This window comes from Pongo pygmaeus, chromosome 7 (assembly GCF_028885625.2).
Source record: "Pongo pygmaeus isolate AG05252 chromosome 7, NHGRI_mPonPyg2-v2.0_pri, whole genome shotgun sequence".
In the NCBI taxonomy this organism is placed as follows: Eukaryota; Metazoa; Chordata; class Mammalia; order Primates; family Hominidae; genus Pongo; species Pongo pygmaeus.
Genome location: NC_072380.2, coordinates 87,186,415 through 87,204,896, shown reverse-complemented (window position 1 = coordinate 87,204,896; position 18,482 = coordinate 87,186,415). Strand labels below are relative to the sequence as shown.

General features: G+C 33.7%; 1 protein-coding gene across 2 annotated transcripts in view; it reads right to left on the bottom strand.

The window, feature by feature from the left end:
• Positions 1–9,526: 9,526 nt before the first annotated feature.
• The window catches only part of CRISPLD1 (cysteine rich secretory protein LCCL domain containing 1), a 51,208-nt gene continuing 42,252 nt past the window's right edge, over positions 9,527–18,482 (bottom strand). The window contains exons 10-11 of one of the 2 annotated variants that reach the window (XM_054498432.2): positions 15,995–16,125; positions 9,527–13,333 (exon numbers count right to left, since the gene is read on the bottom strand). In XM_054498432.2, the coding sequence (XP_054354407.2) occupies positions 13,282–13,333; positions 15,995–16,125 (183 nt within the window). In that variant the 3' untranslated portion in view covers positions 9,527–13,281. The remainder of the gene's footprint in view (positions 13,334–15,994; positions 16,126–18,482) is intronic. The other variant, XM_054498431.2, reaches the window with a different exon arrangement.

Below are 18,482 nucleotides of genomic sequence, written 5' to 3'. Positions count from 1 at the left end.
GATTCAACCAATAAGCTGCTTTGCCTTGTTTATTTGTGCTTCCAAATCCTTCTGTTTGTTTAATTTCACTTTTCCCCATTTCCACATATGGCACAATCAGGAGCTGTGCTATATGCTCTCCTGGCTCTGCTTTCCAGAGAACAAAAGTAGACATAACAATTTGAATTTCCCCATTGTAATCTGAATCAATGACTCCTGTTTATACTTGCACTCCTTTTAAATTTAAACTAGATCTACCTAGAAGTAATCCTATCATCCCTGCTGGCAACATCTGACTGGAGACAGCAACATTCTTTGACAGTCCCATTACAAAAGGAGAACCTGGTCCATAGTGATTAATAGCTTGTTTAAATTCTTTGAGTAATTTAAAAGGAAAAGGCTCAAATGTAGCTACAATGTTTCCCTGTTGATATGGGGGGTGTATTCTAACAGAGAACTGCCAAGCCTCTATATCACCCTCATGTCTAACTTGCTGGATTCCTGCCTGAATAGAACTGAGAGTGGTCGCTTGAGGCGCTGCTTAAACAGTCACTGGAGCAACTACTTTTCACCCAGTGTCCTCCAGAAAAGAAAGATCTGGAGGGTCATGCCACTCTTTTTCTTCATAATAAGGAGGGGGTACAGAAGGGTAGAAATGAACCTCTTCCTCCTTTGCCACTTTAGCTTTGGCTGGCAAACAAACCTGCTCTGTTACCTCTTCTGTTACTTCGTTATACTTTCCTTTTTCCTTATCATCAGTGTGAAAATGTTCCAAGGTGGAACAAATCAGAGCCCACACTTGTCCCATTGTTACCCTGATGCTTCTGAGCTCCCCTTCTTACTCACCACAGGGATTGTTTAAGAGTACTCAGGTGTCCTCCAGCTTAGTTCCACATTCTCCAACCATTGCTCCAGCGACCCTTCAACCTGGGTTCAAGCCCCACGTATGGACACCACTTGCTGAGACCAGCTTGGCTGGGGAGACCCTAACCCAGCAGCACTAGAGAAATTAAAGACACATAAACACAAATATAGTGGAGTGGGAAATCAGGGGACTCACAACCTTCAAAGCTGAGAGTCTCGAACAGAGATTTACCCACATATTTATTGACAGCAAGTCAGTGATAAACATCGTTTCCATAGATTATAGATTAAAAGTATTCATTATGGGAAACAAAGGGATGGTCCAAAACAAAGGGATGGACTCTGGCTAGTTAGCTGCAGCAGGAACATGTCCTTGAAATTAATAGGAATATTCATGTTCCCATAGCAGATCACTCATGCTGTTGTCTGTGGTTTAGGAACACCTTTAAGCAGTTTTCTGCCCTGGGTGGGCCAGGTGTTCCTTGCCCTCATTCCAGTAAACCCACAACCTTCAGCATGGGCATCATGGCCGTCACGAACATGTCACAGTGCTGCAGAGATTTTGTTTATGGCCAGTTTTGGGGCCAGTTTATGGCCAGTTTTGGGGCCAGTTTATGGCCAGATTTGGGGGCCTATCCCCAGCAGTTCTTCATAGTCTTGATTGTATAGTTGCTTTATGAGGTCTTTGGGCTATTTTTTTAAGTAGTTTTCTTCATGTGTTATCAGGTTTTATTCTTTCATTTCCATGTTTAGAACTCCCTGAAAGATCTATTGTAAAGCTGGTCTAGTGGTAGCAAATTCCCTTAGTAGTTTCTTCTCTGGAAAAGATTTTATTTCTCCTGTGTTTATGAAGCTTAGTCTGGCTGCACTGAAATACTCGGTTGGCAGTTTTTTTTTTCCTTAAAAAAACAAAATAGGTCCCCAATTTCTTCTGACTTGTAAGGTTTCATTTGAGAAGTTCACTGTTAGCCTGATGGGGTTTCTTTTGTGAGTGATCTGACCTTTTTCCCTAGCTACCTTTAAGATTTTTTTCTTTAATGTTGACCTTGGAGAGTCTGGTGACTATATGCCTTGGTAATAATGTTCTTCACATGAACTATCCAATTTGGTCTATGTTTCCAGTGCATAGATAATTGTGAAATTTTGCAGAAGTGTTATTATTCTGTAGATGTAATATTATTACTAGAGGCTTATAGAAAATAATTAGGCAGGCTTCTAGAGAATATTTGGTGTGGATTCTTTTTCCTATTCATTTGGGAAGTCATTCTTGAAAAATAAAGCTTTTCATTAAAAGTAGAGAACTCTATTATTTGAAGATATTTTCCAGATTATAAGAAAAAAAATCTTCCTGGCAAAAATAACTCATCTGGGACATATTAAATTGTCCTATTATTATCCTAGGAATTAGATCATATGTTTACCCATTCTGATACCATTTACATAGAAAAAAATAAAAAAACCTAAAATTGGGTAAATTCTTACAAGATTAAAAAGGTACATTATTGGCATTACTTGGAAAGACATTAATATATCTATAGTATCAAATATTCAAGACGGTGTTATAAAGGAATAATACTGTAAATGTCAAAAACATATTAAAGAAATCAACTCAACTTCTAAGCTCTTAACCGTATCTAATATATTTTAGCTTTTTTTAGTTTTGCCCTTTTCATTTTTTCCATTTCAGGATTATAATATTTAAAAGCATTTGTGGCTCACAGCTTATGCCTTTAGCTAATTTGTAAAGCAACATTTTTGATTGTTTAGAGGTCAAATTATCATGATGAGCATACTTTTTGTGTTCTTCCAAGCTCTTAAGCCTCCAGCACACATTCCTGCTTTTCTTATCAAAATATTGGATCTAATAAGCTTGTGATTTCTGTGAGAAGCCACTAACATTTGAGCGGAATTAGGAATCCACATATTTGAAATAATACCAAAACTTCTTGCAAACCATACTATTTTTCAAAGATAATCTGGACACTATTGTTTAAATTTTTAAGCTAATCAAAGTGAAAAATATGAGAGTTTCTCTTAGATTATCTTTCTTTTTATTAAAAAAACTGAAGATTTCTCTTTCTTACTATAGTGAAATAACAAGGATCAAACTTCTCTTCCCAACATACATATATATGAAGGAGGGAAAAATATATGATAAAACTGTTTTCAGATATTGGTCACCAGGCAACACTTATAGTGCCTAAGAGAAAGGAGACAAGCAAAGTGATCCCCATTATCACCTGTCTGTGGGTCTTGAGAATCATTCCTCCTGTAGTCCAGAGAGGAAGTTCCCAAGCAGAGCATCACTGTGTGAGTTGAGCAGACAAAGAATTAAGTTCAAGAACGCTGAGACTATCAGAAGTTGCAATGCAGAGTTTTGGAAAAGAGGAGGCTATTCAAAGAAAGAAGTCCAAACATTTGCATGAGGTCACCTTCAGTTTTTGCTGAATACCAGGCAACTGAAGCATAATGTAATACACCAAACGACTGACAAAGAGTAATAAGAGAAGAATAAACAGAACCATTTTTAGAGCTCACCCCAGACTAGGAGACATCCTAGCTCTGACCAACAAGAGTGGAGATTCCTGGCTCATCACCTGAAACAGTTAATAGAGATCTTAATATGAGAGTAAACTATCTCTAGATTATGATAAAGTGACAGTCCTAAAAGCTGCTAAAGTAAAAAGAACCGTTTCTAGAGACAAATACATAATAGAATGACTACAGATATCTCTTCAGAAAATACATAAGCGAGAAGACAATGAAATAACATCTTTAAAGTGCAAAAGCATACAACTATCAACCTAGAATCCTATATCCAGTGAAAATATTTCCCAAAAGTGAAAGCAAAATAAAAACCTTTGAAGAAAACCTGTAATAATAAGTTTGTGTGTAAATATATTTTATCATTTAAAATTTCAGATACACTTGACTGTTTCAACAAACATAATAATAAATTGTGAAATTTATAATAATGCAAAAGTAAAGTTATGACACAAGTAGCCCAAAGAATGAAAAGGGGTAAATGGAAGCATTTTGTTGTAAGGCTTTTATGTTACATACAAATAGAACAATATGTTTTGCAGAATAACTACTATTACTTAAACATGCATATGATAAGCCTTAGAGAAATTGTCAGAAGCATTTGAATCAGAGGGACTCCATCTTGTATGGGAGCTAGATTAAATAAGGCTGAGACCTACTGGGCTGCATTCCCAGGAGGTTAGGCATTCTTAGTCACAGGCTGGGGTAGGAGGTCAGCACAATATACAGGTCACAAAGACCCTGATGATAAAGCAGGATGCAGTAAAGAAGCCCTCCAAAACCCACCAAAACCAAGATGGCAATGAAATAAACTCTGGTTGTCTTCACTGCTCATTATACATTAATTATAATGCATTAACATGCTAAAAGACACTCCCACCAACACCATGACAGTTTACAAATGTCATGGCAATGTTCAGAAGTTACTCTATATGGTCTTAAATGGGGAAAACCCTCAGTTTCAGAAAATCCCTGCCCCTTTCTCGGAAAACTCATGAATAATCCGCCCCTTGTTTAGCATATAACCAATAAATAACTATAAGTATACTAAATTGAGTAGCCTATGCCACTGCTCTGCCTATAGAGTAGCCATTCTTTTATTCCTTTACTTTCTTAATAACCTTGCTTTCACTTAACTCTATGGGCTTCTCCTGAATTCTTTCTTACATGAGGTCCAAGAACCCTCTCTTGGTGTCTGGATCTGGGCCCCTTTCAAGTAACAAAATCACTAAAAAATTAAAACAAATAGACTTGCAAATGAGCAAGAAGCCGAGATAAAATGGAATATTTAAAAATTTCGATTAATCCAGAAAAATACAGGAAAGAGTTAAAGCAGGTAAAAAGCAAATAGCAAGCTGAGAGATTTAATGTAAATGACATAAATATTTAATTTAACAGGATAAATTGTCAGACAGGATTTTAAAAAAGGCCCAATTCTGCTACCTACAAGAAAACTATGTTAAATATAAAGAAATGATAAGATTAAAAGTAAGTCTTTAACAATGAGATCCCACTGCGCACCTGTTAGAATGCTAATAGTACATGCTAGCAAGGATGCGGAAGAACCTTCAGACATTGCTGGGAGGAATGCAAAATATGGTTCAACCACATTGGAATATTGGTGTTTTTTTAAAGTTAGGCATGCAATGTCCCTTATAAGGGAATCCTTACAAAGCTTTATTTATGATCACCAAAATCTGAAATTAATCTAAATGCTTTTCAACTGGTAAATGAATGATGTAATATGGTACATCCGCATGATGGAATACTACTCGGAAGAAGAATGCAATGTACCACTGACAGACAACAGCATGAATGAATCTCTAATCATTTGTGCTGAGTGAAAGAAGCCAGACTCAAAATATTACACTGATTTTATTTTTTATGAAATTCTGAAAGAGGTAAAACTGTCTGACAAAACAGAACAGGGGTTACAGGGACTGGGAACAGGAGACAGCATTGAAGACAATGGGGCACCAGAGAATTTTTGAATTGATTGTGTTGCTTGCTAGATGACTGCATGCATGTGCCAATATTCTGAGAATAACACTACAAATTATGCAATGTATACACCAAAATGCATAAAAATTGGGTCTCAAAAAAAAGTAAGTGGATGGATGGAAATTATTCAGTCACTATCATGTGAATCCTGGAGTGGCAAGATTAATGTCAAATAGTCTTCAGAACAAAATCATTACCAAATATTTTTATATAAATTACATGTTAAACAATAATATTTTGGATATGTTAGATCAAATAAACTGTATTATTCACATGAATTTTTTTTCTTTTACTAATGTAGTTATTTGACAATTTAAGATCACATGTGTGGCTCATATTAAATTTCTATTGGATGGTGCTGGAATAGTGTGTCCAAGGGTAGATACATATACTAGTGATCAATTAATTTCTTTAACAGACAGTAATGGTAATTCAATAGGATAGCATCATCTTTTCAACAAGTGGTACTTGAAAAATTGAATATCCATATGGAAAAAAATAAACCTCCACCTTTACCTCCCACTATGCACAAAAGTTAGCTCAAGTGGATCACAGACTTTATAAAACTCTTAGAGAAAACCATATTAAAAAATTCTTGCAACTTGGTGATAGCAAAGATTTCTTAAATATGACACAAAAAGCATAAATCCCAAAAACAAAACAAAACAAAAGATAAACTGGACTTCATCAAAATTTAAAACTTTTGCTCTTCAAAAGATGTCACTAAAAAAGGGTTAAGCCACTAACTGGAAGAAAATATTCAAACTTTCTATATATAGTTCATCTATGTATATATAAACTTTCAAAACGATATACATATATATGTATTTATGTATTTATATCTAAATATAAAAAGATAACCAGTTTTTAATGGGAAAAATATTTGAACAGGTGTTTCACAAAGTAGATATACAAATGACACATAAAAAGATGCTCAGTGGTATTATTCATCAGGTAAACGACAAATAAAACTCCAATAAAATAGCATTACACACCAGTTGAATCACTAAAATCAAAAATATCAAATAGAATTAATTTATTTAAATTATTTTAATAGATATAAAAGATTAATTAAAATAGAAAAACAACGAGCTTGCCAACATGTGGAGCAAATGAAAGCTCTGTTACATTTACTGTGAGAATGTAAAATGGCACAACCACTTTGAAAAACAGTTCAGCAAAATCTTTTAATTGTATATTTACCATATGACCCAGAAATTCTCCTTATTTACTCTAAAAATGAAAATATATGTATACCCAAAGACTTGTACATGAATGTTTATAACAGCTCTACTTGTATTAAATAAAGGTTGGAGCAATTTTAGTGTCTGTTAATAGGTGAAAGATAAGACAATTGATGGATATTCATATAATAAAATATCACTCAATCATAAAAAGAAGAAAATTACTGCTAAATGTAACAATATGAACAAATCTCAAAACACGCTGAGCAAGAAAGGCAAGGCAGAAGACGGTAATACTATATATTAATGTAAAACTCTAGAAAAGACATCTTTTTTATTTAAATTATACCTCAATAAATTTGATTTAAAATGATTGAACATGGTTCATGAAAATCTGAAATAAAATCCGCACAACCTCTGAGAAAATGCAATATACATATGGAATTATCATTTAGTGTTTGGCAAGTGCTCGGTAATTTCAGCTATGTTCTATCATTTCATTTAATTCTGTTATCAACCCTGTGAGGAAGTAATTGTAATTCCCATATTACATATGAGCAAACTATGCTCAAGCAAAGTTTAATGAAATTTGAATGGCATTAGCCAACTAGAAAGAAGCAAAGTTGACATGGAAACACATTTTTCACTAGAAATGCATTGTTATATCACAGTTTATGCCTAATTTTACATAATTATTAACGATATCTAATTTTATCATGTATGTGGGTATCTATATGCATTTTGTATTTTTATCTTTAACAAGAAATTTTGTTATGCTTTCCACTTCAATGCTTCTCCCAGAATTCCTACATTCTAGGCACAACCACCAAGCATGTCATCATTCTTGCTTCCTGAAGTCCAATGGCTAAGTTTTAACTAATGTCTTCCAAAATATGGTTTTCTTATTCTTTGATGGTTTCTTTTCTATATTAGTCTGTTCTTGTTTTATGGGTGTACTGTATCCCCTGAGGATATTGATGGTAAGATTTTAAGAGGTACTTTTGTTTTCTCTGAAACATCTGCTTCTTCTGGTGTCAGTTGATGTGATGCTTGCTTTTCTGTGCTTATATCTGACAGTTCATTTTGTCTGTTTTTATATCTGTTTGAATAAATGGATTGATTAAAGTAAGTATCTCTCATTGCCAACCTGTCACCTGGATAAGAGAGGTCTGACTTAAAGTTCTTTATGTGTATCATGGCATGTTAATTAGATGGACTCATCTGAGGGTATATGGGCAGGGTGGGGTTGAAGGGTAGAGTGAAATCCAGGAGCCCACCTGAATGAAAATCAGAAGGCAGATTCTTCAATCACTTTGCTTTATGGCTGTACCATAAAGAGAAGCCTTCTCCTCAACTGCACCCTTCTCTTGGGTGGGCCCTGAGCTGAGGCACCATGTGTTCTGAATTGTCAATATGATTTCAACTGCCATCCACTTTCAGGATATCCATGCTTTTATGAGCATAACATTTTTATTTGTCTTTATTTCCCTTTTTATGAATTGGTGAAAGGGAAGTAATTCAGTCTATTTTCTTGAAAAAGTAGTTTACTAATTCAAGATCTATGGAACACAAACCTCATCCTTTCCTGGTGTTTCCTGAATCAATGTTCTTTTTAAAAATTTTTATAGTCTACTTTTAAAGAAAGCTAAATCTCTACTCCTCTTCTACAGATCTTTCTACATCTAACAAATGTATGGCATATTCAAAGATTACAGAATTCTGTATAAAAATATTTCTAAACCTGATGTAAGGAGAGCTAGTGAAATTATTCCCTGTCCCCATGGAAATGTCCAGCAGGAGTGATCCAGTAGCAAGAGATAGGCTTTAGATTTAGAGAGATGGAGACATGAATCACATTTCCCAAACTCAAGGCCCTAGACAGTGTTGCTTAACCTTTTAGAATCTACATTCTAAGACATAAGAATGGGAAAATAATATTGTCTCACAAGTTTGTTGTGAGAACCAAATACATTAAATATATAGCAGTGTTGCTAAAATATTGTTTGTTCTCAATACACGTCATCCGTCTTCCTGCTCTCAATCATCTTCAATTCATTGCTTATAGACATATTAATCATGTAAGAATCAAACTCTAGATCCCAGGAGTATTAAATAACTTTATTGTAAAGGGCTATAAAACTCTAAGTTTGTTATTAATACAGAATGTATCTCATACTTTGCTCCTGTGCTCAAACTCTGAATTCCTGAGTGGCTTTTGAGTATACTGTTATGTGTCATGTCATAGTGTTATTCATGTTGGGCATCTGTTAGAGCACCAACAGTGCATTTTAACCCTTAAGAGATCCTTTCAACCTTTCTCTGCTCCCCCGCTTACGTGTCCAGACTCACGTACAGCATGCCTTCAGCTTTTTGTTGCTGTTGTTTCTAGACTAGTCCTGCCATAAGGTATTTTGCGTAGTGTTTATTTATGTAAGAAATTATTCCCCTTCCAAGTTACTTCTACTCATCCTTAAGTTCTTCTAAACTTTATGTCAGTTCCTCAGGCAAGTCATATTTACTCTTCCTGCAAGGTCAAGTCCTACTTTTCAATACTGCCATGGTACCATAAATATTTTCTTTGTAGTAACAAAGTTCTATAATCTCCATGGTTTCCTATATTTATTCATGTGATTATCTAATCAGTATGTGTTCCTCAGGAGAATCTAATTTCCTGAGGGCATTTTTGTTTATAAACATATCTACAGTGATCAGCACAAATCTATAGCAGATTGTAGGAACTCAGTAATTTTTGCATGAATGAAAGCAGAAAGCTTCAGAAGGGGCTATTTGTTTTTTGCTATATTGTCCCTAACCATGGGGCTCTCACATCATTTTGTAAAAAATTATTATCTTAGCATAAGGACTCAATCAGGCTAGGCTTTTAAAAAGCATTTCTAATTAATTTTTTTTTTTTTTTTTTTTTTTTTTTTTTTTTGAGAACAGGTCTTGCTCTGTTGCCCAGGCTGGAGTGCAGTGGTGCAATCACAGCTCACTGTAGCCTCAACTTCCTGGGCTCAGGTGGTCCTCCAATCTCAGCTTCCCAAGTAGCTGGGACTAGAGGCAGGTGCCACCACGCCTGGCTAATTTATGTAGAGATGGGATTTCATCATGCACTGACTGGTCTCAAACTCCTGGGCTCAACTGATCTGCTCACCTCAGCCCCCCAAAGTGCTGGGACCACAGGCTTGAGCCACCACATCCAGCCTCTAATGATATTTGCAATCAGTTCATGCCTTTTAAATACGTATCTCTAATTTCTACTTCATCTTCTGTACACGTTTTTTTTTTTTTTCTTACTGAGCTTATCAGATACAGTCATGTGTAGGCCCTCTGCTTTTCATCTTCATCAGTATAGTGGTAAACATAATTGCCAATTCACTATGGTTTTAATCAGAAAATATTTGTTAGTAATCATTGGAAAATTAGTTTTCAGAACTTAATGGTCTAGTGCAAGAATGTTTGCTTACCAGCACCGTTTCACATTCTGATAATTCTGTGCAAGGTGACATAAGGATTGGGGGATAAAAGGAACTAGAGAATATCTAATTGTTAAGTATAAGAGCAGTGTTCTAACAAGTTTGCCTGCCTTTTTTAAATCTCAAACTGATATAATTTTGACTTAATTACAACAAATTAATAAAAGAGGATCAGATTATTTCACTAAACTATTTCTTCAGCTCCTGAATATTATGGTGCCAGGGTGGAAATGTCACCTCAGATAAGTTTTTAAAATCAACTCTAACAATGTAATTCTTTGTGCAATGAATTAGCTTAAAGTCCAAATCTGAAATTTGGTATGTTTGCAAAAATGATAGCTGTTTCTTTGCTTGGCTCACCATGCTATTTAGAAGAGTTTACATTTCTTTAAAAACATTTTAGAACAGCTAGAGAACCGTCAAGATTTTAGAGGCCAGTATTGAAAAGTGGACCCTGTAATATGCAAATTATCTAAGGTTAGGAGAGTAATTTATTTTCATAATACTATGCTTGAAATACATAATTATTTTTTAATATATGAAAAGTATTAAAGTAACACATGATCTGGTAAACTTTAAATGCTAAAATAATGATATTAATACTATTCTACAAGCATTGATCTGTTTTAAGTCCACGTCTATCAATAAACTATTTTCACTAGCTATAGCACTTTGTTTGTGTTGACCTCACACTATAATGTGGAAAAAATTTTCATTTTCATCAAAAATAAAATTAGGACTTGTTGGAATGCTCACTCAACAATACTGATATACCATTTGTAGAGTTCACGGAAGTAAAAATCACTGAGGCAATTGTGCTCTTGGGTAGAGAGATGAGTAAGAGTATTACCATTCTCAAAGAGCTTATCCTTTAAAGAATATAATAAAACACAAGTTAAATAATTACAATGGTCAAATTAAAAGGATATCATATTAGAAAGCATTTAATTCTTACAAGGAGAACCACAGGAAAATTCCTGGAGGATTTCACATTTATTTAAGTGCCAAAGGATCAATAGTATATGACAGATGAATAGTTTCCCCAAATTAAATAACAAAAATGATTATAATAATAGAAAATGGCGTCCACTGACCACATATTATGTGGTTATTATTCCTTTAAGTACATCACACATAATGTGTCAATTAATTTGTAGAGCAATCTTAAGGAGATATTATGTGTTCCATTTTACAGGTAAGGTAAATTGAAGTTAAATAACTTACCCGAGGACACGCCTTGTGTAGAAGATAGGTAAACAATATGAACAAGACTATGGAAGTTCTTAAATGTTTTTACAAGGATGTTTGGTTTTTCTTCAGCAATGAAAACTCATGGAAGAGTTAATTTCAAGGGTTCTGGGGCTGGGAAATACGAATGTATTAAAAAGGAATGGAGAAAGACACAAAGAGGCTCCAGCTGAAGACATTACAATAGTAAGTGGAATTGATGAGGGAGATCTAAACTAAGGGCAAATAGAAGAAAACCTTATACTGACAGAACTGATGAGGCTTCCCTGTTGTGGGAGGAGCAGTAAGGACCAGAAAAAGAGTCTATGTAAAGTCATACTATTTAAGAAGGTAGTCATGTATCCTTTCGAAAAAAGTTCCCATAAAAATCTGCTTTTAAGTTTTGCAATCTTTAACGTATACATTATTGTTTTAATTAGCAGTATCTGGAACCACTTAGCTCTAAGCCAATACTTATTATATGATCAAAAATGTTGATGTCTTTATAATTTGCACTCCAGAAGCTATTTATGCGAACCTTCTTTTTCTTTTGTATCATCTGCTCTCTTGCTTTCCTTGATCATTGCATGGAATTTATCTTGTTTATCCCTCCTAAACTCCTACTCATTTACTTTCTAAAAGTACTTGAAGTATTTATTGTCCTGTCAATTCTTTTATAATCACTTTGTATCTTTCAGATTCTTTTTTTCCTACTTTATAAATTCATCTCTCTCTTTATTCAAAATTTCCCTTGCTATGTTTCTAAATATGTGTTTCTCTTTCACATACAAATACCTCAATAATTAGGTCGATTTTGTAGACATCTGGTATTAAGTATGTTATTTATACTAATGTCAATAAACCAAATTTAGCAGACTTACAATAATTTTGTTCATTTATCTTAAAGTGATTTCTAAATCAAAATAGGCATGCAAAAGGAACTGAAAATAAAACTTTGAAACATGATTAATTTTAATATGTTTATGGGAAATAGTAAATCCACCAGCAGAAAAAAAATTACCAAAACTAACATTTTACAGATTTTTAGTATCAAAGCACAATACATTTTTCATAGAAACAAATATATCAATCACCATTATAGGTACCATGATATGGCAATATTTATACACAAGGTAATTTACCATTTAAAAAAAAATCAGTGGCAATGGTGATGTAATACATTAGTTCATCTTTGTTCAACTTTTTGCTATTATACTTCCTGGCCTGCAGGAGTATTTGCCAGGATACAAAAGAAAATATGTGACCTCAATTTTAACAGTACATAGAAAGCTCTGGCTGCCCATGCTTAACCCTACATTTACTACATGATCACTAGGAATGTTTTCATACCACCACTCTGACTTTATTACATTTATTTTTAAGGCCATTCCCAAGGAATCAAACATTTTAACAGATTCATTTGGATATTAAAGGATTATTTTATATAAAATAAGAAGTGCAATATCAGAACTTAATATTCTATATGCCTAAATTAACAGAAAAAAACTTTACAGTTATTAAGTGGAAAATTATTTGAGATTATTTGGAGTTGGTAATGGCATAGCATTGAACTGGGGAAAATGTGATAAGGTTTCTTTCAGTTTTAGAGTCGATTCTTTTTAAATGTACTAGATGATTTTCTGAGGGCCATTCACATTCAATGTTTAGATTCATTTTATTAGTGGCATATACAAAGCACCATATAATATATGAAATGTAGAACAATCATGACTATGTAATTAACTGTAGAAATAACTGCTAAGAAAATATAGCAATATTTAACACAGGATTTCTAAAACCATTATATTTTCATTACTTTTCCCAAAGCTAATGTCCCATGTTTTATTTTATAGACTTTGTTTATCAAGATTTATATGCATTTGGCACCTTTTTGGGCTGAAAATAGTTGATGTACTCTGTCTGTACAGTAATGTTACAGTTTTATACAAAATTCAGAAATATTGCATTTGGAATAGTCTTTATGATCCTCTTCCAAGTATTCCATTTCACACAACAGCAAATACTCTGAATGCCTTTCCTCCTGGAGGATTCTGTAAACTGCAAAAAAAAAAAAAAAAAAAAATACAAAAAGTATATTGACATCATCTCTATACATAATCCTTCTTATAAATCATGCCTTCTTATGACAGTCAAAAAAGCAGCTCTATGAATCCAGACGGTCAACTTTCTTAGGCTACTATAATTTATAGTTATTGCAAAGCTTGAATGAGGATGACATAACTCTTAACTCTTGGTTCTATGCTGGGCTGCAAGTTTACTAATGACATTTAAGATGTGTAATGGTAATAATAGTAGTCTCCACAGAACTTCACAGATTCTAGATCATGTTTTCCTATATTACCTCTTTTCATTCTAATAAAGCAGGGTTCAGCAGCTGTTATTCAACTTTCATGGGGAATACTGAGACTCAGATTTACAACTGATATGCATGGTTACAAGCTAAAAAGATAGCTGATACTTAGGCAATACTCTAGAGCACTAGCTTATTATCATTGCCCAAGTCTGACAAAATTTAAATTACATTGCTATCATACAGATTAATACTCTTAACATCTATAATTTCAAGGAAAAAGTAAGGATACTTAATGGTCAAATCTGAAAGACCTAAGAATATCTTCACTGAAATGAAAAAATACACACACACACACAACATTCAATCTCATTTTGAAAGTACTTTTAAATAGAAGTTAAAAGTAATGCAGACTCATAAATTTTACTCTTTATTAAATTGTTTATATTTATTTAGCAACATAAATCAAGGTATGTTTTGTTTAAATGTCTAAAAGTTAAAACAGACTGGTAGTACCATTAATCATTATTTATTCAAATCAACTGTAAGCTTTTGAAGCTTTTACATAAAGTTTTATTTTCTTAATAATTACAAAAGACTTTTGGAGATCAATAAAACAAATGCTAAGAAAGAGACAAAGTAAAATATCTTTTATATATTTATTCATACAAGAAAAAAGGGAGAGAATTTGAGTGAGCAAAAATAAGGGTATCACAAGTGCGCACACACAACATATACACACATGTGCATGCATGCATGCCAGGTTTTTCATGCAAGTAGATGACCAATCCAAAGCCATTTTACTTATGAGAAACAAACTGACTGAGTGCCTTAGGAAGTGAATGTGTTTGGTGTGTTTCCTTTTTGTACACAGTTAAATACTGGAATAACACATATCTCTCAGCCTACAGACTGAATCTGAGCTTTGAGATTTACAAGTTATATGAACTTGGGCACATCATTTAACCCCTCAGAGTCTCAGTTAACATATATATATGTATATGTGTATATATATGTATGCATATGTGTATATAGAAGTATATATATGTATCTATATATGTGTATATATACACATTCACATATATACACAGAAACACACATATATACATACACATACACATATGCACACTCACATATATACAGTCACACACATATACATATACACACATACATACACACACTCATACATATATACACAGACACACACACACACACACACATACACATATATATATCTCCGGGTATAGGCCTGACATTTCCGGGCTGTCGAAGCTGAGCTAACATACTTAAGAGTGCTCAGGAGCATCTAACATCTGGAATATTCATAGTAGGTACTCAAAAATAATTATTATACTGTTTTATTAGGATATCACCTATCATTTTATAGTTTTAAAATAAATCTAAGAATTATGAGGCATAAATAAAACCATATCACTCAGTTTAGCTTATAAAATTGCATATCCAATTTTATAACTCAAAGATCCATTTTATATATTATTCTGCTTAAGGAGGCCATGAGCAGGTTGTAGAGATGTCACTTTCTCAACACTTACCTCTTGATATAGTCTAATATGAAAACAGATAATGCAGATTTGTATTTTTGTGAGGATGACACCCAGATGGTTATGTTGAAGGTAATCTAGATACCCTGTATGACACACATCCTTTGGTGTACATGTGTGTGCTCTCCATTGGCAATTTTGAAGAACCCAGGAAACATCTAAAAGTTAGGGATTTTTCTATATACAAATAAATAGGACTTTTAATATTACTTTTATAAGTAATAATGATTTTAAAAATCACCATTGCTTCATTTATTTTAATATTTATTGATACCTGATAGAGTGAGTTACATGAATTTTCTCAAATTACCAAAATATATGACACTAGTGGGTGGGTTAAATAAGATGAAAAATGACCTGAAAGAGTTCATTTATATCACACTAGGCGTCCAACTTCAAAACAATAAGAGAATTTGGTTCTAGGGAAAATCAGACATTGTTTTTGTCAAATACTTTGTCAGATAACTGGATTAGAGAAATATTCTGTGCCTTGCTCACCTAGAAAGAATTAAATATAAAAACTAATCTAGAAAATCCAAAAGAGGATGAAAGAAAGTTCCTAATTATAAGATCAATTAACAAAAGAGTAGTTCTGACTTCTAATCCGATTTTCATGTTGATTTTTATAAGCCTGCAGGAGACAGGCACCTCTGGTACTACAGCTTGTACTACAGCTTCTCCCATCCCTGGAAGGCTGACTGGTACACAAGTGTGCAAAGGAACACACTGGCTCTGCCACTTAACTTTGAAAAAAATTAAAAATATTAAAGTGGGTCAACTGTAAAGCAATCATGAATACAGTGATAGATGATATTTAAAAGTATACATACATATGTTTGTTTTTACCTTTCTGAGAAGATTCCATTCTGAAAAGAAGCAATGTAGGTCTTTCTTTTGTCCACAGGCATTACATCAACATAACCACCGTGATTTCGAACCACTCCAGCATGTACTGCTGCTCTGCAGATACTGGACAGCTGAGAAGGTCAAGAAACAAACTGCCATTACTGGAAATTCCTCCTGGACTTGTCCAGCCTATTCTTCTATTATTAATAGACTGAAGTCGCTGACATCCTGATGTCATGGATAGCCAGTGAGCAGCTACAGGATGAGGTTTTGTGCATAAAAGAGTGTTTGAAACGTCACAAAGTCAAAGCCAATTTGGAGCAAGTCTGAAGGGCAACCTTAAAGGTGACTGCAATGGTAAGACCCCTCCCTAATCTAATCTAGCAAACACCTGTTCTGTCCAAACAGTAGGCTTTAGAGTATCAAAGCAATAAAAAGCAAATTAGCTTCTTTTATCTCTTCTAGGTCCTATTTGTCATTCTTAAATTTTAGCCTTTGTTCTATACTGGGCTCACTCTGACCAAATGTTCATAGGTTAGATTATTCATCCCTCATGTATGTTCACTTTTGCCTAATACAAACTCCACCATAGTTCTGCATATAACTATGGCCCCTCTTCCCAAATACAAGAAATGGGGTAGGTTTTTTCTTAGTAAATAATATAATCTACACAGAGAAACTTTGCCTAAAAGAATAACCCTAAAAAGAAAAAAATGAAGAATCATCATAGCTTCTACCTAGATTTGTAATGCCTGTCAACTCAGTTTGAATGGTCTGACATGAAATGCCAGGAAAGTCCTATGATTACATTGTACTAGTCATATAATCTGAATTGAATGGGATTTCTATGGAGAAGAAAATTATTGTTTCAGGTCCAATACTTTTGAATTTTTAAAACTACTGAATTCTAAAAGTCAGATCATTTCTTTTGGTCCATTAAAATCTTCTCAAGATTTTAACATTTGCTTTAGTCCAAATGTTTTACCAAAATTTGTCAACAACTAAGTACAATCCAAGGAAATCCAACCAAAGACAATATTTGAACTGTTTCAGTATAAAGCAATCCATGTCAAATGCCCATGGGTCTTTTCTGATCCCATTGGTGTGTTCTTTTCTTATCTCTATGCACATGTGAGTGATTTAATATGCTTTTTAAAATAAGCATGTATATCTTACATGACCTTGCTTTATTACTGTGCTGTGAACTCTAGAGCATCAGTCAGTATTTATTAGATCAGAGTCTGAATGCCAAGCTGTTTAATCCTTTCCATGCTTTTGCTGTATCGCAAAATACCATGTATCTAAAACCTGCATCCTTACTCAAAGGCATTTTCTTCAACACTTAAAGTCCCATTGAATTATATTTGCATCCAATATGGTTCCTAATGGATGGAATTAAAAATAATTCCGTGCACATTTCAGTATTCGTTCTGTTAAAAGGATATTAATCAGCATTTTTCCCAAGGCAACAAAAGTGCTTAGATATAACATTTACTAAGTCCAAGTATTTAATATGTTTTGAGACTATTGTATTGCCTGCAATTATGCATTCAGCAGGCATCCCTATTTGAGTTCAAAGGTCAGAAGACATTTTCTTTTCATACTCAGACTTTTTAAAAACTAATATATGATGAAAAGAATTATCTGTAAAAATAGAATTTTTTTAATGAATGCAGAAATATATAATAAACTATAAATAAAAGTTCAAAGCAACAGAATGTACAAGGTCTAGCTCTATAAATGGAAGGAAAGAAAGAGAAAGGAAGGAGGGAGGGAAGGAGGGAGGGAGTCTGGCTGATTGATTCTCACATTTCCATCCTTTATTTGGAGAGATAATGTATTTTGTAGGGCCAGGAAGACTGGCTATTAACGATTGTATCTCTGATTTCGTACTTGCCATTTGACAGTAATCTTTATATTTCCAACTTACTCTTCAAAGGACCTATGTAAGACACATATTATGCACCCATTTCACTGAGGGTAGAAAGATAAAATGATCTCAAGATATGAGTTCTAACAAAACCTTAACTCTAGCAAATAGATGACTTTAAAGATATAGAAATATACAGGATATTTTGAAAGACTTTCACTAGACATGACTAAAATTAAAAGTTCTCCTGCTTAAAGGGAAAATCTGAAAAGTAGGATTTCTTTGGAAATCTCTGTTGAGTTCAGATATGCATATTCCCATATATTTATTAATCTACTTGTTTCAACAAATATTTATGTGCATGGTACTTGGTTAATATCTGACGTAACTATGTGCTCTAAGCTCTGTTCAGGCAGGACATGCCTGTCTTGTTCACAGCTTGGCAGACATCAAATTAATGATCAAAAAATGATGAATGAATAACCCAGCTGCTGCCCTTGAGAAACTTACAAACTAATAAAAGAGGTAGGGTAATAATCACAATACCCAATACAACAGGCTAAGTGCCAAAAGGAAAAAATGAAGTTACAGGGGTTGAAATAAGGGCAACTTCATACC